Here is a 27,271-nt window from a genome sequence, read left to right as displayed (position 1 = left end):
TTGTATTAGATATTCTTGATGTGTAGATACAATGACATGTTATTATAATAAATATACCTCAATATAAATTAAACCTTATTCATATGTAATATCTCATGGTCTTTAAAGGGTTTTGTCTAAAGATGAATACTTATGTTTCACGACTCTTGTATACACTACTCTGTGTCCTAAGTGAGTGAGAAAGAATATTGCTCTCTTAAAGTTTACAGTGGAGTAGAAAGAATTTGTGTTTTGAGAATACATTCAAGCAAAGAAACCAAGTAGATGGAAGAAACATAGAGTTATGTGCATTCCTTCATGATTCAGTTTTGGAGATATCCAGGAACTCTTCTCCCTCTCTCTTTACCAAAAGACTTCTTCAGGGAGTCAACTGCTCATCTGGGGAATGCTAGTGTTTTTCTTTTCTTTCCTTCTTTTTTTTTTTCTTTTCTTTTGAGACAGAGTCTCGCTCTGTTGTCCAGGATGGAGTAGTGGTGCGATCTTGGCTTATTGCAACCTCCGCCTCCTGGGTTCAAGCAATTCTCCTGTCTCAGTCTCCTGAGTAGCTGGGATTACAAGTGTGCACCACCACACCCAGCTAATTTTTGTAGAGAGGGAGTTTCACCATGTTGGCCAGGCTGGTCTCGAACTCCTGACCTCAAGTGATCCACCTGCCCGGCCTCCCAAAGTGTTGGGATTATAGGCGTGAGCCACTTTGTCCAGCCTTCTTTCCTTTTTTCTATTTGAGAAATCTATAGAGGACAAATAGGATAATAAAGCACTTACCTACAATTTTTAAAAGTATTTAATTTTTATAATACCTAATTAGGAAGCTTGCTTTTAAGCATCCGTTCTTCTCTGATTGATTTTAGATCTACATTTGGGTAGGACTGTAATGTTTTCTTGGCTTAAGAAGATTGTATATAGTGTTTACTAGCATTCTTGTCAAAGTATAGCTCATATTGAATCAGCCTAACTTAATATTGAATTGGAGCTCTTAGCTCTGTTTAATTTAACACTGCGATGTAAAACTACTTTTGGTTGATTCACACATTAACTAAAATGACAAGAATACTATTAATAGTAGGTACTATATAAAAAATTTTATATTTAACCTGTATGATAGGTTATTATGAAGTAACATCTTTTACTTTTAGATTGAACTTGGTTCTGTTTTGGTATTTTAAATATGCAGTACATCTATATAAAATGTTTTAAGTTTAAAGGATTAAGATAGGCTAGATCAGTATCTTGAAGTGAGAAGGAAAAAAAGGTTCAAGTTAAAAGGACAACCAACTATTTGTCCTTCCAAGGCTTTATTGATAATTGGAGTTATTTATGTCAGCTTTTATACTGCCTTTCCTCCCTGTGTTTTGTGTGTGTCATTCTGTCCATTGTAGTAGCTATGTAATATTCACAGCCAGTGGGCCAAGTTGAGTTTACAGCAAGCTGTTTAGGATTCACTCCCCCTTGTGCCTTCCAGTCTGCCTCACTTGAAGAACTCATCTCTTAAAGCTCTTATATGTAGGAGGGTTCTAGGGCCAGGCAATAGCAGATTGTACTTGAGTGTCGTGGCCTTGGTGCTTTGTAGAGAGCAGCTTTCTTTTCTTTATATAGTCTGTTAACATGATTTTTAAAAGAAAACTCAACTCAGTGTCATTATGCTGCTGGTTTGATAAAACCAATCCAGATAATTCCATTAAGCCTGTTCAGCACATAGTCACAAACTAGTTTAGTATTTTAAAACTTATTTCACCATTATTTCATTGACTTTCACAGTATCTGTGTGTTCTATTGTCACTATTATATCACTTTTCCATTTTCACTGCCACTATCCCAGTTCTGATCTCTCATCGTAGCCTAAGCTGTTGAAACAAGAGAATGGAACCAGCATTTGTGTAGCATAAAATAAATGCCAGGTATTTTACATATGCAGCTACATTTTCTTTTCAAAAAAAATGATGCTTTAGGATACTTTTTAAATTTTTTTTCCCGTAGACAGAGTCTTGCAGTTGGCTCATTGCAACCTCTGCCTCCCAGGTTCAAGCGATTCTCGTGCCTCAGCCTCCCAAGTAGCTGAGATTACAGGCGCATGCCACCGTGCTTGGCTAAGTTTTGTATTTTTAGTAGAGACAGGTTTTTGCCATATTGACTAGGCTGGTCTCGAACTCCTGACCTCAGGTGATCTGCCCACCTCAGTCTTCCAAAGTGCTGGGATTATAGACGTGAGCCACCATGCCCAGCCTAGGATAGTTATCAAGGAAATGCATTCCAAGGAGATGAAATAACTTCTCTGAGTAGTATACCTCATACGTGGCAGAGTTAGGATTTGAAGATGGGGGTATGTATGACCTTGAATGAAGCATTTTCTTTTTCTTTTTTTAACCCATGTTTCTGTATTTTACTGTTGTAACCTAATTGGGCCATTTGGAGATAACTAAGACTCTAGAGGAAGTGAAATTTTATTTGGTCCTTCATTGGTAGTATTGATTAAATTTAGAGGTGAATACTACGTGAACCCAAGGATTCATACCATATCATTTGCTATGTATTTGCTGGTTTTCAAATAAATGAAAACATTTCAAAACAAAGTAGCATATATTTACTGTGCTTTTAAGTGCCTGACAGTTGTTCTGAATACCTTACGTGAGTCATCTTACTTGTTCCTCATCGGTGTTGTGTAGCAAGTTGTTGTTTTTTGTTTTTGTTTGTTTGTTTGTTTTAAGATGGAGTCGTCCTGTGTTGCCCAGGCTGGAATGCAGTGGCACAATCTCAGCTTACTGCAATTTCTGCCTGCTGGGTTCAAGTGATTCTCCTATCTCAGGCTCCCAAGTAACTGGGATTATAGGCATGCGCCACCATGCCCGGCTAACTTTTTGTGTTTTTAGTATGGAGATGGGGTTTCACCATGTTGGCCAGGCTGGTCTTGAATGCCTGACCTCAAGTGATCCACCCCTCGCGGCCTCCCAGAATGCTGGGATTACAGGCATAAGCCATTGCGCCCAGCCTTTGTGTGGCAGGTATTTTTATTCCCAGCTTACAGGTTAGGAAACTCTGGATCATTAGTCAAGTTACCTGTCTAGGGTCACAGAATTAAGAAATGATAAAGCCGAGTTAAAACCCAGGCCATTTGATCCCAAAAATTGGCCTTGAGAACAGAATGCATAGGGGCGAACAGATTGGGCAAACTCAGTCAGGGAAGGTTTCTTGACGTCAAAACAAGGCATTATGCATTTTAGGCATGATTAAATGTGTCACTTCAGAAAAGAGTTTACAGTAGAATTAATTGACAGGTAACGTTTCTTAAGGATATAGGGGCAAAATGTGGTATTTTATGATTGTCTCTGGGTTTCAAGTAATGGTATTTTGAGGAGTAGAGCCAAAAATGTCGGATTCAGATCTTAGTTCTGACATTTTTTCAGCTGGTAACTGTGGGAAAGTTTGTAACTTTTTCTGTGTAAAATGGGCGTAATAGCTATTTGAGGAATAAATGAAAACATTAGAAGACTTAGCATAGTGCTTAGTGCACAGGATGCATCACAAAATTTAGGGTGTACAACTGAAAGTGAATGTCTTAAGGCAGAAAACATATTCAAAGCATTTTGAGAATGGGGTCAGTAAGTCCTGGCCATTGGTCAATTTTAAGGTAGCTGTTAGATTTGGAACACCAGATTTAGAGTTTTTTTAATCTCTTAAAAATCAAATACCACATGTTGTCATTTGTAAGTTGGAACTAAATAATGTATTCACGTGGACATAGACTGGGAAGGAGATGAAGGGTGAGAAATTACCTCATGGCTGTAATATACATTATTTGGATGATGGTTAATATCAAAAGCCTAGACTTTGCCAGTAAGCAATATATCCGTTTAACGAAACTGCACTTGTACCCCTTAAATTTATAAAAGAAAGTCAAAACTAGGAATATATATACAAATAAAATTGCATAATTTTATATATAAAGAAAAATGTAACCTGTATAAATGGATACTTCAACATAAATGAAAACAAAAATGTCAATGTTAATGCATGTACATTGCTTTAAAAAATATTATCTCCTCATAGTTTTGTGAGGTTGGGCAAATCATTTAGCTGTAGTTATGATGCCAACCTTATTCCTAATCTTATTTGCAAAATAATAAGATTCCTCCTTGTGAAGCATAAATGAAAGATTGTATGTGAAAACAACGTAGAAAATCTAAAGTGCCATAGAATGCAGCAACATATTGTAATGTACCATGTAATGTTAAAGTAAGAGTTATGGTCATGTATGTACGTATTTATTTTATTCTTTTGAGTCGGAATCTCATTCTTGTCGCCCAAGTCTGGAGTGCAGTCGTGTGATAGAGTCTCACTGCAACCTCCCCCTCCTGGGTTCAAGTGATTCTCGTGTCTCAGCCTTCCAAGTAACTGGGATTCACAGGTGCCTGCCACCACATCTGGCTAATTTTTGTATTTATAGTAGAGACGGGGTTTTGCCATATTGGCCAGGCTGGTCTTGACCTCCTGACCTCAGGTGATCTGGCCGCCTCGCTCGGCCAGGTCACGTATTTAAAGGGCTTTTGTTTTTTTTTTTTTTTGAGACGGAGTCTCGCTCTGTCACCCAGGCTGGAGTGCAGTGGCCGGTTCTCAGCTCACTGCAAGCTCCGCCTCCCGGGTTTATGCCATTCTCCTGCCTCAGCCTCCCGAGTAGCTGGGACTACAGGCACCCGCCACCTCGCCTGGCTAGCTTTTTGTATTTTTTAGTAAAGACGGGGTTTCACCGTATTAGCCAGGATGGTCTCGATCTCCTGACCTCGTGATCCGCCCGTCTCGGCCTCCCAAAGTGCTGGGATTACAGGCTTGAGCCACCATGCCCGGCTTTAAAGGGCTTTTGTATGTATCAGGGTTTTTTGTTTTCACATTAATCCAGAGGCCAGAATTAGATTCAGTGGGTGGATGGAAGTTGAGAGATGGGCTTCTGATTAATACAAATCTTAGTAGAATAAAAATCTAAAAATTATATTAAAAATAGAGTAGACCATTGTGAGAAATTTCATATTGGGTAGGTTATTTTATTTTATTTTGGATATCCTTTGTTTTCTTCCAGTTTTTAAGAATTGAACCTATTAGTTTGAATGTGATGTGTTTCCTCAGGTAAAGACTTATTCTAAGACATAATTGGTCAGTAGGAGAGCTTCATAGTAAAGGAAATGGTTTAAAAATTGTAGGAACAACAGTATTTTTAAGATGCTTTGTGGAAGAACCGTTCCCCATATTCAAGTATTATTCAAGGAGATTCTAGATAAGCAGGAATATATTGAAAGCTGTAGGAAGACTTGCAGTAACTTCTTAACCCAATAATTTGCAAATTAATTTGACCAACTATTATTTGGGAACCAGCAGTGGTTCATGGAATACACTCAGGAAATGATATAATACATTTAGTGAGGAAGCTTAAACAGGAAGACCTTGTTATTGTGCTGCTTAGTCAATTGTTGGTAGGCCAGTGAACAAGTTCCCGGCGAGGGCACTAGAGCTGGCAGAAGATCTAGTGAAACCACTACTTTAATGATAGACTTCCTGAAGCATTGCTGCTTGCCAGCTGTGTCTCATCAAAACAGCTCTGAGACAAAGGTCATTCTGTGTTACTTGGTAAAAGTCTCCAGAGCACCCCAGAAAGAAGAATGTTATGTAACAATTTTTAATGATTTTTAAAAAAAATTTGCAATAATTTCAAAGTGAGTAGATGATGATGGTATAGAATTACAGGAAACAATTGGTGATCAAAATCTGAGTAATTGTGGAACCTGTTTATAGAAAAACTTCTATTTCCAGGCTGATGTTTCTATTGAAGATCTACTTTACTCTCTGTTATTTAAAGTGGGCATCATGTGCACATTATTAATAACATAGCAGGAGTTAACAGCTTACTTTTGTCGTGAGTTTCATATTCTCCTGATGATTTGCATATAGCTTGTGGTTTTTATCAGACCTAGAGAAGAACCAGGCAAAAGCCAAATTCTGGAAAGGAGATTCTGATTAAATGAGGAAGACATAGTGCTTTGCGCATGGAGGGAGGAAATAAGAATGAGTTGAGCAGGAGAGACGAATTTAAGTTAGATACGTGGTTTCACCAACTTAATCTTGTAGGATCATCTCTCTTTACGTGAAAAAGGTAGATTATCTGTGAGCCCTGTGAAGAGTTGGGCAGGGAGCTTAAAAGGAAAAGGGTTGAGTGTCAGTTTTCCATCTTACAAGGCAGCTATTAAAGTAATTTAGCAACTTAAAAATTACAAGTTCCAATATGTGACTGCTTTGAAAAATTACTAACAAATAGTCCTAGTGTTTTTGAGGCTTTAAAAAAACTTTAAAAAAAAGTTGCCAGATTTAAAAAAGAGATCATTTAATGGTAAATACAGCACTGACTTCTTTGTTAAGAAGGCTTTGCTTCATATTACGTTGTTTGAAAATTATAAATGACCATGTTAATATATTTTTGTATACAAGGTCAAAATAAGAATTAAATTAGCCAAACTATGTTTTACTCAGCTTACATTAGTAATTGCCCTTTATATTCTTACCTGTGTTCTGGAATGGTTTTGACACTCTGTTAGTTAAAAATATGTTAGTTAAAAATAATCCAGAAAGTACCAAAATATACAAAGAAGAAAAATATAAAATCACTTTCATTTCATTCACCAAGGGCTACCTTTTTTTTTTTTTTTTTTTGGTGTGTATCATGCCAAAATTTTTCACTTTATATTTATCACCACTTATTTGCAGTGTAAAGTGAAAGAGTTATATAAGATCTTTTTTTTTTTTCTTCTTCAAGAAGATAATCATAGTTTACTGCAGCCTTGATCTCGAAAGATTCAAGCAGTCTTCCTACCTCAGCACCCCGGGTAGCTGGGACCACAGGCACATGACACAATACCCAGCTAATTTTTTAAAAAAGATTTTTTCTTGTAGAGATGAAGTCTCACTATGTTGCTTAGGCTCATCTCAAACTCCTGGACTCAAGCAATCCTCCTATCTAGGCCTCCCAAAGTGCATGGATTATAGGCATGAGCCACTATACTTGGCCAGATCTATTATTTTTTTTTTTTAAAGCAGTCTTTCTGCCACTGTGGGCTTTTCTATAGCTGATTATTTTGATGTTTTAATGTCTAGATTATTTGCTTTTATATGCCCCTTTGTTGATTCTTCTCCCCCACCCCCAACTCTTTGATCCCTGTTGTGTTCCCCTTGTGGAAAATGAAGATTTTGCATTCTAACCTTACCCCACCCCGTTCACCTACTGAACACATACTGTTACGTACTTACCGTCTTCCCAGTGATGATCAGCACGCAGGGTTTATTGTATCATCAACATCTAAATATCATTTACACTAAGCCATGTAGGAACATTTCCTTTCTCACACATTTTTGCTTTTCCTGAATTTTAAATTCCTTTTTGTTGTTTTCCGTACTTTCCCATGAACTTACTCAAACTCCACACTCCTAACTAATTGTCATCATCTTTTCTCAAGCTGTCTACATGCATTTGCCTCATCTTCCTGAAGAAATGAGGCCTCTGGATGGTTGTTCATTGCGCCTGGTTATACTGCTTTAGCCTTGGGATTTGCTTCAGTCTTTTTAGTTTCCCTTTTCTAGATTTCATGTCATCTTTCTTGGTTTCTTTTGGTGGAATATTTCTTCTTGAATCTAAGGAAAAGTATTTATGAGATTTTAATAATTTAAAATTTATTTTTTCAAAATTTAGATGTCTGAAAACGTATCATACCACCTTGATACTTACTTGACAGATTGGCAAATATAGAGTTCTGGGTTGGGAATTACTTTCCTTCAGAATTTTGAAGAATTACAGTAGTGTCTTCCATCTTTCAACATTGGCACCGTTCCCATTTCTGATTTATTCCTTGATAGGGTGACTAGCTGGTTTTGCTTTCTCTGGATCTGGGGCATTCTGAAGACTCAGGACTTACAGCTCTAAAACCAGGATAGTCCTAGGCAAACTGGGACTGTTGGTTACCCTATACTTGTTTGTTTTCTCTTTCTTGATTTTCTGTTGAGTGCTTCTCCTCTTAAATGGTCTTGATCTTACTGTTTGACATTGCTTTCCTTTTTTGTTCTGTTTCTGGTAGATTTCTACTTCATCTTCCCACTTTTCTCTTGAATTGCTTTTTTTCCCCATGTTTGCCATCTTTTATTTCCAAGAGGTGATTTTGTTTTCATTTCCTTGTGTATAGAATCATGTGTTTGGTTTATGATTGCATTTTTTTTTTGATGATGTTAATGGTGAGTTTTCTTTGCCTGTGTGATCTCAAATTTTTTTTGTGTGTGTGTGGGGCCTGAATTTTGGATTGGTTTTGTCTTTCATGCTAGGAACTTTCCTCATATTCTGGTAATTCTGGTAATTCCTGGTTGTCTCCTCATACTCAAGTATAATTCGAGACCAAAAGTCTAATTTGTAAGCTCTGAGTACATAAGTGAGGTTTGACCGAGATTCATTGTTTAGTGATCTGGTTGGGTCATTTTGTTGTAAACTTCCTCTTATCATTATTTTTAGATCTTTTTTCCTGTAGCTGGTAAAATTCCACAGAGAAGATTGTTTCAAACTCCTGCCTTAAGGTGAAACCTTAAGTTCCTGAGTTGTGGGGGCCAAGTGGGAGAAGAGGCCTCAGACAGAGGCAGGATAATGTATATTGTCAGACAGTATGTCTGTACTCGATTCCCTTCTCTCCCTCTTATTTTTGGTATAGTGTACCTATTTGTACTGTGTACTTTAGTCAAGAATTTCTATATTCTATACTTCCTATTGGGGAATCCGCCCCCAATAGTTAACGTGCGTTCTTTTCTATTTCCCTCAGCGTCTCGGCTGGTTTGAGAAATAAAGGGAAAGAGTACAAAAGAGAGAAATTTTAAAGCTGGGTGTCCAGGGGAGACATCACATGTTGGCAGGTTCCGTGATACTCCCCGAGCCGTAAAACCAGCAAGCTTTTATTAGCGATTTTCAAAAGGGGACAGAGCGTATGAATAGGGTGTGGGTCACAGGGATCACATGCTTCACAAGGTAATAAAATATCACAAAGCATGTGGAGGCAGGGCGAGATCACAGGACCACAGGATGGGGCAAAACTAAAATTGCTGATGAAGTTTCGGACACGTGTTGTCATTGATAACGTCTTATCAGGAGAGATGGTTGATAACGTCTTATCAGGAGACATGGTTTGAGAGCAGCCAACCTGTCTGACCAAAATTTATTAGGCTGGAATTTCCTCGTCCTAATAAGCCTGGGAGCACTACAGGAGACCAAGGCTGATTTCATCGCTTCGGCTTCGACCGTAAAAGACGGCGGCCTCCAAAGGGGCCGTTTATGGACCTACCCTCAGGGTACGTTCTCTTTCTCAGGGATGTTGCTTGCTGAGAAAAAGAATTCAGCGATATTTCTCCTATTTCCTTTTGAAAGAAGAGAAATATGGCTCTGTTCCGTCTAGTAGCTCACCAGCAATCAGAGTTTAAAGTCTTATCTCCCTTGTTCCCTGAACACTGCTGTTACCCTGTTCTTTTTTCAAGGTGCCCAGATTTCATATTGTTCAAACACACATGCTCTACAAATAATTTGTGCAGTTAACGCAATCACACAGGGTCCTGAGGCGACAAACATCCTCCTCAGCTTTCGAAATGACGGGATTAAGAGATTAAAGTAAAGACAGGCATAGGAAATCACAAGGGTATTGATTGGGGAAGTGATAAGTGTCCATGAAATCTTCACAATTTATGTTCTTCTGGCATGGCTTCAGCTGGTCCCTCCATTTGGGGTCCCTGACTTCCTGCAACACTTCCTAAAGAATAAAGGTCTTGTTTTTTGCTGGAACCAGGAGAGGAATGGTTACCCAGCTGTACAAGTGTGGGAGGGGATCTGGGGATCTGATGCCTTGTAAGCAACCTATCAGCCAATCTTCAGTTTTAATCCCAGTGCTGCCCTAGAGGTATCTGGCATCATCAGATCCTGAGCCTTTTTGGGTTTCTCTGGTGTCAGTTTAATTGGTAGTTAATCTCAGCTTTCTTCTTTCAGTTTTCTGGACTTCCCAGTGCATTTAGCCTGGCATTTCTGGTTTTCATCTCCTAAAATTGTATTGTAATGATAGTGTCCTCCATTCTTCTCATCCTTGTAGATTTATGTCTCAGATTGTTTTAATGCTGTATTAGTGGCATTTCATGTGGAGACAGAAGTGAGTGCATGTGTGTTAAATATTCTGTCTTTACCCAGAAGGGAGACACTTCGCTAGGCGTATGCAAAGTATGATCTCGCTGTACATGACAGTAGGCATTACTTTTTGAGTGCCTGTTATGTGCCAGGCTCTCTAAAATATACATTTGATGTCCATTAAATTTCATCTTCGGAATGACAGAACAAGGTAATAGTTGTGGAGAAACAAAAGTGCATTATTTGTCTAAACACTTTGTAGTAGACTGGTTTTCCTTTCAAATAACTATAAATTACATCATTTGTGACGGCTAGATATGAATGTACCCTAATTAAGTAGGGCTTTGTGATTTACACAACTATTGCCTTGTTAAGTCACTGGTTATAGTCTTTTTAGATATTGACATATATTTTAAAATTGCACTTAGAAATATATGAATTTAATTCCCACCAGCCGTGTAAAAGTGCCAAAGTGTTCACATCCTTATTAAATAATAACTGTTTTCTTGCAATTTTAATTACCATATTGTTTTATTTAACTATTCCCTATTACTGGGCATCTAGCTCCTTTCTAGTTTCTCCTTATTATAAATAATGCTTAGATGAATACCTTTGGACATTTCCAGTATTTGTAATTCATATTGACAAATCAGTGCATGAAATGGCTATGCATTGACTAGGAAATAAAAATTTGCTTTAAAAATTGCATTTGGGATTTATCTCATTATCTGCAAAATCTGTCTTATTACTGAGTTATTTTAAAATAAAAGTCTGATTCCTTTCTATAACCTCATAGATTACTTTTCATTTTTTGAATTTATTTTTACCAAAGTAACCGTTAATACAGTTACATGGGCAAACCTTGGAGTTGTTACACACTCAGTTCCCAGCCACCACAATGACATTAACATCACAGCAAAGCGAGTTCCATGAATTTTTTTGTTTCCCAGTGCACATAAAAGTTGTACTTACACTATACTGTAATCTAGTAAGCATGCAATAGCATTGTGTCAAAAAAAAAATATGTACATGGCTTAGTTAAAAATGCTTTATTGCTAAAAATTGCTAATGATCATCTGAGTCTTAGCGAGTCATAATCTTTTTGCTGGTGGATGGTCTTGTCTCAGTGTTGATAGGTGCTGACTGACCAGGGTGGTGGTTGCTGAAAGTTGGTGTGATTGTGGCAGTTTCAAAACAATGAAGTTTGCATCGTTGATTGACTTCTGCTTCCACGAAAGATTTCAATAGAGCATGGGATGCTGTTTGATAGCATTTTATCTATAGTAGAACTTCTTTGAGAATTGGAGTCAATTTTTTTCCAACCCTGCTGCTGCTTTATCACTAAGTTTATGTGTATTTTAAATCCTTTCTAGTCATTTCAGTGATGTCCACAGCATCTTTCCATGAGTAAATTCCATCTCAAGACAATAACCACCTTTTTTTAAAAAAGAAAAGAAAGAGACAGGGTCTGGATATGTCACCCAGGCTGGAACGCAGTGGTGTGATCAAGCTCACTGCTCAAGCAATCCTTCTTCCTCCGCTTTCTGAGCAGCTGGGACTACAGGCTTGTGTGACCACACCCAGCTAATTTTTTTTCTTTTTTTCTTAATTTTTTGTAGAAACTATGCTGCCCAGGCTGGTCTCAAACTCCCGGCCTCCAGCAGTCCTCCTGCCTCTGCATTCTGAACTGCTGGGCTTACAGATGTGAGCCTCTGCACCTGGCCAGGCATTTGTGTTTTAAAGATCTATCAGAGTCATGCCCTGCTATGCCTATAAATGTAAATTACTTGTAGCAATTTTTTTGATATCTACCCTTGTTTAAGATATTAATTTGTATACTATATTAAAATATAAAGAGGTTTTATTTATTTTGTTCTGGAGAGTTTTAACTAGTTTTTGAAATCTGGGTGAATTCTTATGTGTTTTTTTTTTTTTTCCCCTTCAAAGTCTGGGTCAGTAACCATTTCCTTCAAATGGCCATATAGTAACTATTTTAGGCCTTGCTGACCACATACAATCTTTGCCACATACTCTTCTTCATTTATTATGACTCTCTGGAATGTATAAACCATTCATAGCTTGAGAGTCTCAGGTTGCCAGTCAAATTTGTCCCACAGGCTGCTGTTTGTCAACACCTGCTCTAGACTAAAAATGCTAATAATGACTTTTGGTCTGAATTTTGGGATTAGTGGTGGATATTCAACCAAAATTAAATGGAAATGCAAATCTGTTCACATGATGGGTAAAGCCAAGAGAATGCCTAGCTTCAGGCTTGGCTGGATCCAGAGGCCATATGAAGATAGCACTGACAGTCTCACATCTTGTGACCTCCCTGAGACTCTCCCTTTACAATAAAAGAGGATTATATCTATTCACTTATATATCAACATTTAAGGAAGTCCCTGATTTCCTTGGGTTATATACCTGTCCTTGAATGAATCAGTATGCTGGAGGAGAGAAAAGGGGGATGATGGTGAGGACTGGTGTTTGACCCTCTTGTGTAGTAGTAGGAATGTGTTGGAAAAGACATTTCCAATGGTACCACATGGAGAAGAGGTAGGAGATAGCTCTCCGAACTTTAAAAATAAATAAGCAGTGCGCTCAGAAAAAGAGTTTCTGTACATTAAAAATAGGTATGTGTACTTGATCTTCTAAAGTCACTTTAAAATGCATATGTAAGTTGGAAGATAACACTAATTATTTGAATGGAATAATTATTTATGGAATGAAGATCTTAAATCAGCTTCCCTCACCTCTTCGTCCCTGCCTGATTTTTATATAGCCTTATCAAATATATTGACATTGCTGTTTGCTTTGACTTCTTATATAACAGAAGGAATCTTGAAGAAGCTGGAAAGTTTACTTACTTGATTGTTAGAATACTTCATCTTGGTGGAGGAGACTAATATTTTCATAGTGGGACTGTGTAATAGGTCTGATACGTGTATGTCAGATTACCATATGAAAGATTAACATGCCTTTAACATAGATCATGTAAGAATGGAAGATAGCATTAAAAACATGACAGTGAATATTTATTATTCAGTTGTCTATTTCTAGTTTTTAAGTAACATAACATAACTCAGAGTAAAAGCCATTCCAGTATTGGTAGTGACCTACCTTTGGTGACTCCTTTTAAGTAGGCAGACATATTACTTGAGCTCATTTCTCCTGCAAAATGATGAGATTGGAGTCATTTAATAATAGGCTAATGTAATGAGAAATACATTTTAAAATTTATAAAATTTCAAGAAGACAAGGAAAGTAAATCTTGTAAATAGGAAGTACCCCAAAGCATCTTAACTATTCTTACATAAGAGTCCAGTAAGTAAAATATCTAAGATCATTGTCACTCCTCAATCTGATTCTCTTACAATGTTGTTTTAAAAATTCAAAGCTTGCAACTGGATACATACAGTTTTAATTATATCACATTTCAAAAGCCAAACCTTGCAAATTGCCGCTGTTTGAAAGACTGAAACCTTGAACTTTGAATAAATCAGTTTTTTTCTTAAATTAGGAATACATTTTTTTTTTTTCTTTCTTTTCCTCCGTCCCTTCATTTTCTTCCTTTTCTTTCACAAGGTCTTGCTTTGTCACCCAGGCTGGAGTGCAGTGGTGTGATCTGTGGCCTTGGACTCCTGGGCTTAAGGGATCCTCCCGTGTCAGCTTCCTAAGTCGCTGGAACTATAGACATGCGTCACCATGCCCAGCTCATTTATTTTTATTTATTTATTTATTTATTTTTTGTAGAGACACAGGGTCTTACAGTGTTGTTGATACTGGTCTCAAACTCCTGGGCTCACCCATTCCTCCAGCCTCAGCCTCTCAAATTGCTGGGATTGCGGGCATGAGCCACAATAGCCAGCCTGTGTTTTTTGTTTGTTGTTTTGGTTTGGTTTTCTTGTGAAGACAAGATCTACGTTGCCCAGGCTGGTCTCAAACTCTTAGGCCTCAAATGATCCTCTGGCCTTGGCCTCCCGAAGTGCTGGGATTACAGACATGAGCCACCATGCTCAGCCTGTTTTTGTTTGTTTTATAGACACGTCTATATTGGAGGACAGAACAATTAGGACTTTTAGGCAGACAATACTAACTGCCAGTTTCATCTTTATCCAGAAGTTTAAAGATTATAGGAACAAGGGCATATATTCGTATACCAATATAATAAGGGGAAGAATTTTGAGGAAAAGAGTACATCTACATTTATGCCTAACTTCATTACACAAAACTTTTGGGGATAAGAGTATATGAATCTGACCAGTGACATTCTTGTTGAGTGGCATCATAAAGGTAAGCGATAAATGTAGTTTTACTGCATCACAGAGCCTGGGAAAGAGGAGAGAGAGAGAGAGAGAGAGAGAGAGAGAGAGTGTGTGTGTGTGTGTACCTATGTATATGTGTTTTAATTGGTGTTCAGTAGGTTTACACTTAACTGTGTCCTCTCCTCTATTTAAATACTCCTTGCTTGATCAGCAGAATACAAGGAAATTTCAATTCTACAAACTACTGTATTTTTATACGGACAGTTCTAAAGTTTTTTGTTGAGAACCAGTAAAGCAAAATTTTAACAACTTGCGAGATGCATGTTAAGATGTATTCTTAATATACTCTGTTTTGCTTGCTTCAAGATGAGCTTTGGATTTGTGTAGTTGGCCAGCTTATGCACCTTTAATGTCAATAAATGTTCTTGTATTTGAAAAATAGGAATCATCTAACTTTATATCTGAAAGTGTTTTTGAAAAATAGTCTTAAGTGTAAGAATAGTATGTTCTAGCATAGTCAGTTTGCTAAATGGCCAAAAGAAAGGTAATTTATCTTTATATTCTACAAAGTGATCTTCCTCAACTGCTTCAAACTGGAACTTTTCTTTCTCCATGAATGTCTCCCGCCATTTCTGATGTTCTGAAAATGTTTCAGACTTTTGGAAGAATAATCCATAAAAGGAATTTATATAGTCCTTCCAAAGTTTGACTTGGTTTATTGAAATATGCTGAGAAGTTACCAGTCATCAGTTTTCACTACATAAGTTGTGTTGCCCTGTTCAAGTGTTTTGGGCAGAGATAGGGATGTGAAAGCTAGTATGGTCTATCCTGGGTTCCGATTCTGTTGCTAGTAATGATAACCTCTTTTCCACTAGAAAGTAGTATACATAGCAGCTCTTTTACTGTGAGATTGTCTTTCAGACCACAACGTGTTTAAGGTAATCTCTCCTACTTTATCAGGAGTGGAGTTACGACAGTCTCACAGTTGTTTTATGATCGTGGCATGACTATGACAGCCATTAAAAATGTTTCTCTATCTAGTCTGTTGTTTTGGTTCTTCCCTTCCCTACTTCTCTGCAACTTAGTGTGGTCCTCTTAAAGCTTACCACCAAGAATGGATAAACAGATTGTGGAACATTTACGGGCAAGAATATCACTCAGCAATGAAAAGGAATGAGTTACTAATATTTGTAAGAAAATGGAATTTATTTCCAAAACAATGTATTCTTCTATTTATATGAAATTCTAAAATCGGCACAGTAGCAACAGAAAACAGATCAGTGATTGACAAGGGCCTTATGAAAGAGAGAGAGAGAGAGAGAGATTGAGAGAGAGGATTACCTACAAGGATCAGGAAGGACCATTTTAGAGTAATGGAAATGTTCTGTGTCTTAATGATGATGCTGGTTATATAGGTAAATACATTTGTCAAACTTGTTGAACCACTCACAATAAGTATATTAGTATCACATTTAAGTTATAGTTGAAGACAGTGTAAAAGAAAGTTAAACAGTGAAGTCTATTTTAGGACATGAATAGTGAAAGAGTAAAATAAAGTTTGATTAAAAGTAAAGGTGATTGCATCACCTCAAAGCAGTGTAGCCCACAGTACATTAATTTGAATATTTTATTTTTAATGTCGCTAAATAGATGCAAAAGTGTGTGCTACTGTCTATTGCTGTATAATGGTATGTATAGAGATATTTTAGTATTACTTGAATGAAGTACTAAGTAATACTAATGACAAGAATACAGGGTTTTTTAAAGTGCTTTGTTATAAGCAAAAACACTGTTTTTTGGTGTGTTTTAATATAATGTGCATTTGTGTTTTTTTCTCTCTAAACTATACATTTGTAAGTCTACTTTAACTTAGTCACACAAATCCAATGGAAAAGCAAGTGTAAAATTTAATACTTTCTGAAATACTATTTTTAAATAATTTATGAATTTTTAAAATATTAAATGTGATGCTGATTAGCCGAATGTATTACCAAGCTAGCTCCCTAGATCTGTTCTCATGCCCTGTCTCTTACGTGACCAGATTGTGTGCCCTGACAAAGACAGCATAGGATATCAAGCATACGATTATATCAAGTAATTCTGGCAATATGCTATGTAGAAAACCAATCTAAAAATAGGATTGAAATTTTAGAAACTCTTAAGCCAGTCATCTTTTCCCAATTAAAGTTTCATTCTTTTGATTCTTTTAAGTCAGCTTCACTTGTTTAGATAATCTTTCACAGAAGTTATTTAGAAAAAGGCCCAAAAGATACAGTTTAGATGTCTAAAAGGTAATGCCTGTCCAAACATAGATTTTTATCCTTAAAACTTCTATTTCATGTTCACAGATTCTTGAAGAAGTTTGATTTTTCACTTAGCAACTCTCCTTTTAAGTCTGCTATAAAGACCATCCCAAGTTGAATGAGCTGAAGTTTTGAGTGTAAAAGATCAAGAAAAATGTCTAGAATCCTTTTTACTGTTTCTCTCCCAGATCTTTTACTGCTGCTTTTTCCCAAAGGAGTAAAGAATTAGTTTTTCCCCTTTAAAACAATGAAATCAGCAAAATTAAAACTTCCTGAAAAGAAGCAAGTGACCATGACCGATTGTATAATTAGTCTCAGAAAAAATTAACAGCTATTTAAGATGATGCTGAGTTCTCATGGAAATATGGTAACTTTGGAGACTGTTCACTATTGGAGGTCTTTGTTTAGATTGAGCATACTGCCTAGTATGTCATTTATGGTAACATTGTGAGGATTGGGCAAGGGTGAATGCTGTCTTGGCTTTCTTATTGTTCATAAAATAGCAATAAACTTTACTTAATTGATACACTGTTTTTGAGCCTATTGACCTGTAAAGGCATTAGTTAGCTTCCAGAATACCGTGAAAAGTGTGCTTGATTGACTCTTCCCCCTAATTATACAGTCTTCTTTATAAGTCAGACTTCCTAATAACCTTCAGTCCAAGTGCATGTACCTTTCTGATGGGTGGTATAACTCATTTAGTTCTCTCATACCTTATTGATGAGCCTTATATAAACTCACTGAAATAGAACAATAAAAGAACGGTGTAACAAAGTTGATAAACTTCATGACGTTTAGTAAATTCTTGAAATAAATGGTATATACAAAAAAACTCGCTTTTGTTAGTGGAGAAGAGTAGCAGATGAGAAAAGAACTTTGAAAGAGGAGAGATAGGCAGGACTCTGGGGATAGCTTGGGTCAAGGTTGGGCCCAAGTGAGAAGACCAATCCTGAACTGGAGGGCCAAGTACCATTAACTTTTTCATTATGAATAGGCTCTGGAAATAAAGCTAGCAATACTGCTGGAGAGGTTATGAAAAGATTCTGTCAAGTTTTGAACATGATGACCTGAAGAATTTTATAATTTTTAATTAATGATAATTTCTCATTATAAAATTACACTTTTCCATTTTCCATGGATAGGTTTAAGAAAATCTACGAAGAAGCGCAGTGAATCTCCACCTGCTGAGCTCCCCAGTTTGAGGCGGAGCACACGCCAAAAGACCACGGGCTCCTGTGCTAGTACCAGGTAATTTGGTTTTTTTCATTTATAGTGAGTTCATTTGTCTTCTGTTGCTTAGTTTCAGCTTTCATCAAAATCCTTAACTCCATAGGATGTTTTTTGTTTTGTTTTTGTTTTTTGACAGTCTTGCTCTTGTCACCCAGGCTGGAGTGCAATAGCACGATCTTGGCTCACTGCAACCTGCACGTCCCAGGTTCAGGTGATTCTCCTGCCTCAGCCTCCTGAGTAGCTGGGATTATGGGTGTCTGCCACCCCACCCAGCTAATTTTTGTATTTTTAGTAGAGATGGGGTTTCACCATGTTGGCCAGGCTGGTCTCCCACCTCCCAGCCTCAAGTGATCCACCCACCTTAGCCTCTCACAGTGCTGGGACTACAGGCGTGAGCCACTGTGCCCAACGATTTAAAAAAAAATTATTTATTTATTTTTTTACTTAAGTAAAGACATATTCTAATATAACTGGCTTTATCTTTATGAATTTCTCTGCAATATTTATTTACATGTTTTTATTAAGTTTTAATCATTCTATTTCTTGACGATACTTTTATCCTCTACTTTTCCTTTGTTGTTGTGCTATTTTCACAATGCTGTTGACAGTAGCAGGACCTTTGGCTGTTTACAGAGTTCTAGTCTGTCAAATACACTTCCAGTGAGCATCTTTATGCAGATTTGGATTGTTTTTAAAAGGTAGTTAAGTTTCCCAATAGTGTGATTAATGAATCAAAAAGGATGCCTGTTCTAATGGTTGTACTGTTGCCTAACTGGTTTCTAAAACTGTTAGAACTAGTTACTAAGTTTAATGAATGGAGGGGGAAATGTACTTAATTTTTATATTATATCACCTTACTCTCAAGAAAAAGTGTAGGTATTATGTGTGTTCTCTCACATCTCCAATTCTAGATTCTGTAGATCTCTTTTTCAAAACAACTATCTTTGATGTGATACAGTTAATATTTCACATAACTTTATTAATTGATTGAGAATCTTAGCCTAAAAGTAAAAATATTTTTCCTGCAACTTCCTCTCAGCTTTTCAGGCTTGGTCAGTTGGTCAGGTGCCATTCCACGGCTCATTATTCAGTAGCTATATATGAGTTCTCTGTCTGTGTATAGTCATGCCACTTTTAATGAGGAGGACACGTTCTGAGATATGTGTCATTAGGTGATTTTGCCGTGCAAACATCATGGAGAACACTTAAAACACAAACCTAGATAGTATAGCCTACTAGGCCACATCTAGGCCATGTGGTAGCCTGTTGCTCCTAGGCCACAAACCTGTAAAATGTGTTACCTTACAGAATACTGTAGACAAGTGTAACACAATGGCAAGCATTTATGCATCTAAACATACCTAAACATAGAAAAGGTACAGTAAAAATACAGTATTAATTATCTTGCAGGACCACGGTCATACATGTGGTTTGTCCTTGACAGAAACAACATTATGCAGCACACAACTGTAGCTTGTTCCCTCTAGTAAATGCATGCAAACTAGTGATGGCGTGGCGGAATAATTTTAGTTTACCTTTTCCCACTCAGGTTAGCAGAGGGGTCTTTCCACTTCTTTTGGTTCTTATCTTAGATAACCTATTTTCTCTACTCTTGGCCGTGTGACAGTAGTGACATAAGTAAACAGTAAAACTTGGTGCCTATAAATCATGAAAAAGATAGCCTTGCCACCTGAAATCTTTTCCACCTGTTTTTAAATTTTTTTGATTGTTTAAAATACCTGAATTTAGTACACCTGTTTGCTTTTGAGATTGCATAGCAACTTTTCTGAGGATTTCTGAAGAAACTTCTTAATTTTCCAGAGTTTTTAATCCTATTTTAGGCCAAATTTTGAATCTTAATTACTCAAGGTTTAGTCTGAGATGCAAACTGAATTTATTGTGTCTGAAAATTAATTTTAAGCCGTATGCGAAGTCAGGTAATCTAGTGTTGTAATTGTCTTGCTTGCCCTGCTGTTCTCTGCAACCACCTCTCCTTCTACTCACGATAGTTAGTGCGTGTGAAATTACCCACTGTAGGTTTGATCACGCTGTGCACAGGCCGTCTCATCTAGCCACCTGCTTGAGGTGCTTTTCATGGCAAATCTTTTCTGAATTAGTTGAGATTCTGCTTACGTTTAGTGCCTTGGTCACCTACTAACAGTGTCCTTGTTTCTCTTTAGAGTAGCACTCCTTGAGGGCAGCAACCCTATGTATCCAAAGTGGTCAGTCCAGTGTGCTGGTGGAGATTAGATCTTAAATGAGTGAATTTGAATCCCACTAATCTGTAGCTTTGTAAAATGGGCTGGGAATGAGCTGTTTCCTTGTGAAAGAAAGATGAGTTAAGCAAATTTCTGTGTACGGAAGCTTTTTCTGTGATGAGAATAAACTCTTCCATTGCTCTCAGGTAAGCAGAGCCTTCATTTGTAGGTCAGTTGTGCCTGCTTCTCTCACGTCACTGTAGTGTGACTTTAATCTAAAACATGTCTTTACTAATAGGCTTCTGCCTTTCTTAAGATAATTTGGGGAGCTTTGTTTAAATGCTATCAAGTTTAAATAATTTGGGGGGAAGTATTTTTGCTTCTCTCCGGTTTGCTTACTGATATTGCTATTAAAGGAGAAAAAAAGGTTTATCATCAATAAAATGTAATTTTCTTTAGGAGAAATAAGTGGTCGTTCTTTTTCCATAATTTATTCTGTCTCTGTCCTAAATGAATGTCTTTCCCAAATGTTATCTGTATTTATTAATAGTATTAAATCCATAACTTAAAGAATGGAGTTATTCATTATTAGGATGGTTATTTTTGTATGATTTAGGTAATCTAGAACATAGAGGCTGGGAATTTTTTTCCCACCTCCTTCTCCCTTCCTCGCATTCTCAGTGTTAATCTGCAGTTCTTTTGTATGAATTTTTTGTTTTGTTTTTGTTGCCCAAGATGGAGCGCAGTGGCATGATCTCGGCTCACTGCAACCTCCGCCTCCGAGGTTCGAGCAATTCTCTTGTCTTGGCCTCCCAAGTAGCTGGGACTACAGGCGCACGCCACTACACCCAGCTAATTTTTGCATTTTTAGTAGAGACAGGGTTTCATGATACTGGTCAGGCTGGTCTTGAACTCCTGAGCTCGGGTGATACACCTGCCCGGCCTCCCAAAGTGCTGGGATTACAGGTGTGAGCCACTGCACCCAGCCAGTATTAATATATTAATCCACTATTTACCCTGGGAATGATGCTGTATTTTAAATGAATTGAATTTTCTCTGCAGGAAGAGTCCCTTTTCTGTTTAGTTGGAAGTGTTTTAAAAATCATTTCTGTTTCTAAGGATGACAACAGCTCCCAGTAACACAAAAGCTTGTATTGTAAATGCAGTATAACTTGGAAGAATTTTAAATATACAAAGTCTTGGTTGTTATACATGGTGATTTTCTGCACTTACTTTTATTTAAAAAGAGGACGAAGAAGAAACTGGCTTTGTGCTCCATGAATTTGAGCTTTGTGTTGTCTATACATTGCTCCTGGTTCACTGGTAATGCTGCCCATGATGACATTTTTCTGTTGTAGTCGGCGAGGCTCTGGCCTGGGCAAAAGAGGAGCAGCTGAAGCTCGTCGACAGGAGAAAATGGCAGACCCTGAAAGCAACCAGGAGGCAGTGAATTCTTCAGTTGCTCGGACGGATGAAGCTCCCCAAGGAGCTGCGGGTAGGTAGATTGGTACTTCTTAGCTTTAAAATGCATTTCTGTCTTTTACAGATTTCATGGGTAGAGGGAGGGAAGTATGCTAGGTGTTACTATCATATAAACTTCTTGTTCTGTTTTGTTTTACTTTACTAGTTTGATATTTTGATTAGTTGGAAATGGTTGCCATTTTAAAATTCTCATCCTAATTTGCACTAATTACGTTCAGAAGGCTTTTAGGAAGAAGTAAACTCTGTTTAAGCTTTTTATGTATTGACTAGTGTGTATAACTGCCCATTGATTGAAAGAATTTAAATTCATAGTAAAAATATAAGGATATAGTTTAAATTGCTTCACACACATATAAATTTTAATTTAGAATTTTATCATCAATAAAAAAAGCCCTAAAATGCGAGTATTCAGTTTGAACCTTAGCTATAAGAATAGTATTTATATTGTTATGGGCTTCTCTTTTTTTTTTTTTTTTTTTTTTGAGATGGAGTCTCGCTCTGTCGCCCAGGCTGGAGTGCAGTGGCCAGATCTCAGCTCACTGCAAGCTCCGCCTCCTGGGTTTACGCCATTCTCCTGCCTCAGCCTCCCAAGTAACTGGCACCACAGGTGCCCGCCACCTTGCCGGGCTAGTTTTTTGTGTTTTTTAGTAGAGATGGGGTTTCACCATGTTAGCCAGGATGGTCTCGATCTCCTGACCTTGTGATCCGCCCATCTCGGCCTCTCAAAGTGCTGGGATTGCAGGTGTGAGCCACCGCACCCGGCCAGGCTTCTCATTTTTATTCTTGATATATTAGAAGCACAAAAATTAAGACTTTTCTCTCAGCTTTAAATATGTACCCGTTACCTATACCAAAACAAGGCTAATACTTCAACTATTAATTCTGGCTGATGGATATCAAAATATAGTTTGTATTGACATTTCTCAGTGACGTGAACAACAGATAAAGAATGTTAAAATCAATCACTGTAGGCGTATATGTATGAGCCTTACATCAGCTGATACACACAGGTTCCGATGTGGACATCTACTTCATTTTGAACAAAGATATTTCAGATACTATTGTTTGCTATTAGTATACGTTGTCATTTTCTTTAATGTCTGTGATCGGTCATGTCATAGTTTGCCAGGAAGGTTGCGGTTTACCCACTACTTCTGTCTTCTTGTTCTGTCTAGCTTAGCGTTTTTTTAACCACTACACTTTCTTAGTTTTATATGATAAATTATGTGGTGGGAGAGGAGTTTTTTCCCATATTTTTTTCCTAGTTTTTCTGAAGGTTTAAATGGTAGATATTTGGAAAGTCCATTTCATTGCAACTCATTAAAACTGGTTGTGACTCAGTCTATCCCAGTGTTGTATGCTCCTTCCTAGTCTTTTAATGTTTATTCGAAGCCTGAATGTGGAAATGGGGCAATTCCCAAATGGGTAACAGAAAAGGAGCTGCAGGCTATTAATGTAGACTTACTACAGTAATTATTATAACTAATATTTATACAGTATATACCACATTGCAGTCCAGCCATAGTATTAAGTACTTTACATATATTCTCTTTCAATATTCTAAACAACCTACTGAGGTATGAGTGCTCTTATTACCATTTTATAAGTGAGAAAAAACGGAGACAAACATTGCTTATGCTCGCTCAGGGTTACAGGCTGTGATGTGTGACTTCCCAAAGCCAGGCATATTTGTAACATCACTGTTGTCTAATACAGTTACAAGAGTTTATATAATTTATACGAATATATAATTGAAGGCTGGAATGGGAACGGACTGTAAAATTTTGTTCCCCTATTTATTTACCTAAGAGGATAAAAGCATACAGGAATCAGGCTCATCCAACTGCCTTTCTAAGCACTTTTAGGCATTCCGTTGTCATTTATGTTTGAAATTACAGTGTGATACAGGTGTTTCCCAAACTGTGCATTGTAACTGGTGATAAAAAAAATACATGTGGCATGTACATTTGTGTTAGATGACTGACTTCATTACATTTTGGAGGATAGATCTCTTATGAGTTACAGGAATTTCTCTGCTGACTCATGAAAGTATTTATGGGGAAATAAGCTAATTATTTAGCAGCTTTACATTAAGTTCTTCATGGTAATGTGTTTTAGCTTCTGCATGTGTAAAATGGGAATGTAAAAGAAAATATAAACCTAAATTAGTATGGTGTATAGGTTCGTGGACTTAGGGCTCCTTTTGACAAGTAAACGTTTTCAGATAGTACTTATATAGTCGATATAAGACTCCGTTGAAAACGTTTATTTGGAAATAATGTTGTTATTCTTTTAAAAAGCCCAACCACATTAGCTCTTCATGTAAGAAATGCTAGCCTTTGAAGTTGAAAGTTAAGTGTTTGCTACACTTTCCCAAGAGTCAGAGGCAGACTCCTGTGTATTCTTTTTTTCTTTCTTTTTTTGAGGATAAGTTTCTCTCTGTTGCCCAGGCTGAAGTGCAGCGTTGCAATCTCAGCTCACTGCAGTCTCTGCCTCCTGGATCTGAGTGATTCTCTTGCCTCAGCCTCCTAAGTAGTTGGGACTACAGGCGCCCGCCACCACACCTGGCTAATTTTTGTATTTTTAGTGCAGAATGGATTTCACCATGTTGGCCAGGCTGCGCTCCAACTCCTGACCTCAAGTGATTTCCCCACCTTGACCTCCCAAAGTGCTGGGATTACAGGCGTGAGCCTCCACACCTGGTGTCCTGTGTGTTCTTAGTTTTGGACATAATCAGAACTGTATAGACCTTTATAGTGTTGATAAAGTCTTGCAAATGCTAGGGGTACTAAAGTAAGAAATGAAGTATTTTTCTTTATTCTTGTAGAATAATGTCACTCCATTTTGCATCGGGTAGCTTTATAGTTTCAGAAGAAATGATCAGGATTAGATCACATAAAGAAGTATTCCAATTTTGTTAACTTTGCATCTGTTGGTTAAAGTATAAAAACTTGTCACTCCGTAATAGAATGTTTGTATTCTGATTTAGACAATATCCTTCTCCATTGTTTTCACTTGTGTGTATTATAAAACTGTCTTACATGGTACTGTGAAGATATTTTAAGACTAAACAGGAGGAATATCTGTTGAAAATCTGGCATTGGATTTTATCTACTGATAGTTACATTTGTATATTTGACTCTGGGAAGAAATCTGGCCTATGCCCAAGTAGGTTTGAAGCCTTGACTAAGGAACTGTAGCCAACTCCTATTGATTAATTACATTTTCGTATCTGCATGACTTTACAGATCAGCCATCTCTATACTCCTAATTAAATTAGCCAGAGGCTTGGCTGGTTTAGGTTTTCTAATTTTGTAAAACATACAAAACTAGTGGGTTTTTTTTTTTTTTTGTAAAACCAAACTCATTTTGTAAAACATACAAAAATAGTTTTTATATATGTTTTACAAAATTAGAAAACTTGTAACTCCTATCTGAACTCCCACTTTAGATAACCTAAACTACTTCATAAAAGGGAACAAAAGCTTAATACTTGCTATCAGAGGTTTGGCAAAAGAATTCTTTTCTTCACATTTAGTTTCCAATTTCTGTCAAAACCAGCACCCTACCCTCTACTGATAATCAGACTTTTGACAGTAGCTCACACCTCTAACCCCAACACTCGGAGGCCGAGGCAGGTGGATCACTTGCGTTCAGGAGTTTGAGATTAGCCTGAGCAACATGGTGAAACCCTGTCTCTACAAAAAAATATAAAACTTAACTAGGCTTGGTGGCATGTGCCTGTGATACCAGCTACTCAGGAGGTAAAGGCGGGAGGATCACTTGAGCCCTGGAGACGGAAGTTGCAGTGAGCTGTAAATATGCACCACTGCACTTCAGCTTGGTCAAGAGAGCAAGACCCTGTCTCAAAAAATAAAAATAAAAAAGGTTCTGTGGCTCCCCAAAGGTTGGGACCCTGCTATAATAGAACCTTAGCATCTCTTTTACTTATGTTCTTCTGTAGGTTTTATGTTTTGATTAATTGATGTCTTTGTGGCAGTGCAGTTTTGAGATATTCATTATGAAAGTCGTTAGAATAAAATGTTTAAGAAGTAATGTAAGGTAGAAACCTTTAATGGTTGTAGGTCTGGAGAACATTTTAAAGTAAAATCAAGTAGATTCTCTGATCAATAAACTTAAAAACCCAGCAGTACTCTAACAGGTTAGATTTGTGTGTTTGTGTTTTCTAATGTATGGGCTCCAGAGTGTGGTTTAAAAATACCAACTATTTCATTTGTAAAAACTTGGTATTTGCTTCCCACGTAGATGGAATAGTCTTAAGATAAGTTTAAGAGCCATTTCAGTTATAATTGTACCTGGTAACAGTATTTGTTAACAGCATTTCTGTATAATGTGAAGAAGCAACTTTATTTGAATTAAAAATCACTGCTAAAGACTATGTTTGAGTCATATAGTTTCTAAGGGTAGAACCTGTGAAGTCAGGCTTCCTGAGTTCAGATCTCCAATCCATAACTAGCTATCTGACATTGGCCAAGTATGCTCAAAGTCACAAAACCTTGGTTTCCTTATGTGCATGATGATTATAATACCTTTTGTACAGTTAGGAGGAAACTTAGACAATGCCTATGTATAGTAAGCGTTTCATAAATGCTGCGTACCTGTAAGTAGCATTATAATGTGTGTGTAGTTACTGGTTAATTTCCTTTTTCTTTACCAGAAGTGTGGATTTTGCTCAACCTTTATACAACTTCAGTGTTTCTGGTTAATCTGTCTCTCTGTGGCTCTAAACCTTTGGGAGTGGTGGGGGAGTTTCCAACATTTTTGTAAAAGGTCAAATAGTAAATGTTTTATGCTTTATGTAGTCTCTGTTGCAAGTACTCAATTCTGTAATTACAGCGTGAAAGCAGCCACAGACCTGCAAATGAATGAGTACAGCTATGTTCTAATAAAATTTTTATTTACAAAAGCATGTGGTGGACTGGATTCAGCCTTTGGGCCATATTTTGCTGACCCTGTTCTAAACCATAAGTTTTTCTAAGAATTTTTTAAATCCCATTAATGAAGTTATATAGAAAATACTTAATGGTGTGTGAAGAAATGGTAATATGAAAATACAGTCGGTGGCTGGTATTTTGGCATCTTTTTCTTCAGACAAGCTCTTTAAATTCACATATGTTATTCACACATGCCTCTTTAACAATTATGACAAAAATATTCTTCCTGGTTTGCATTCTGTCACAATCTGTGCAGTATATAGGGCTTAAGGTATTGTGGAAGAGCTTATGTAGATCAATCATCTGGGTTAAAAAAAGAAAAGAAAAAGACCCAAAAAACAAACAAAAAGAACCCCCTTTGACCTCAGCAGACACCTAGAGGCACAATTAACTGCTAGTTTTGTAGGACTATGGTTTTACTTCCTGTTCAGATTCATAATAGACTCTGTCTCCATTAGCTTAGACTGGTTTTTTGTCATTGTTGGTCAGGTTAGTATTTAGATTAATAGTATCCTGAGTCTTAAACTCTTCATTTTACGCTAGTTTTGACACTTTAGTTGCCCGGTCTTTCATACTTTTTGTTTTTAGATAGGGTCTGGCCCTGCCGCTTAGGTTGGAGTGCAGTGGCATGATCATGGCACACTGCAGCCCCTACCTCCTGGGCCCA

General features: G+C 37.2%; 1 protein-coding gene across 18 annotated transcripts in view; it reads left to right on the top strand.

Annotated features, from left to right (window-relative positions):
• TRIP12 (thyroid hormone receptor interactor 12) overlaps positions 1-27,271 on the top strand; it is a 154,349-nt gene that overhangs the window by 63,207 nt on the left and 63,871 nt on the right. For all 18 annotated transcript variants that reach the window (XR_002726701.2, XM_023193919.2, XM_023193908.2 and 15 more), the window contains 2 exons: positions 17,882-17,987; positions 21,526-21,662. Coding sequence is in view for 17 of the 18 variants with exons in the window: in XM_023193919.2 (XP_023049687.1) it covers positions 17,882-17,987; positions 21,526-21,662 (243 nt within the window). In the remaining variant the exon portion in view is untranslated. The remainder of the gene's footprint in view (positions 1-17,881; positions 17,988-21,525; positions 21,663-27,271) is intronic.

This window comes from Piliocolobus tephrosceles, chromosome 11, assembly GCF_002776525.5.
Source record: "Piliocolobus tephrosceles isolate RC106 chromosome 11, ASM277652v3, whole genome shotgun sequence".
In the NCBI taxonomy this organism is placed as follows: domain Eukaryota; kingdom Metazoa; phylum Chordata; class Mammalia; order Primates; family Cercopithecidae; genus Piliocolobus; species Piliocolobus tephrosceles.
This window is presented reverse-complemented; position numbering and strand designations above follow the sequence as displayed.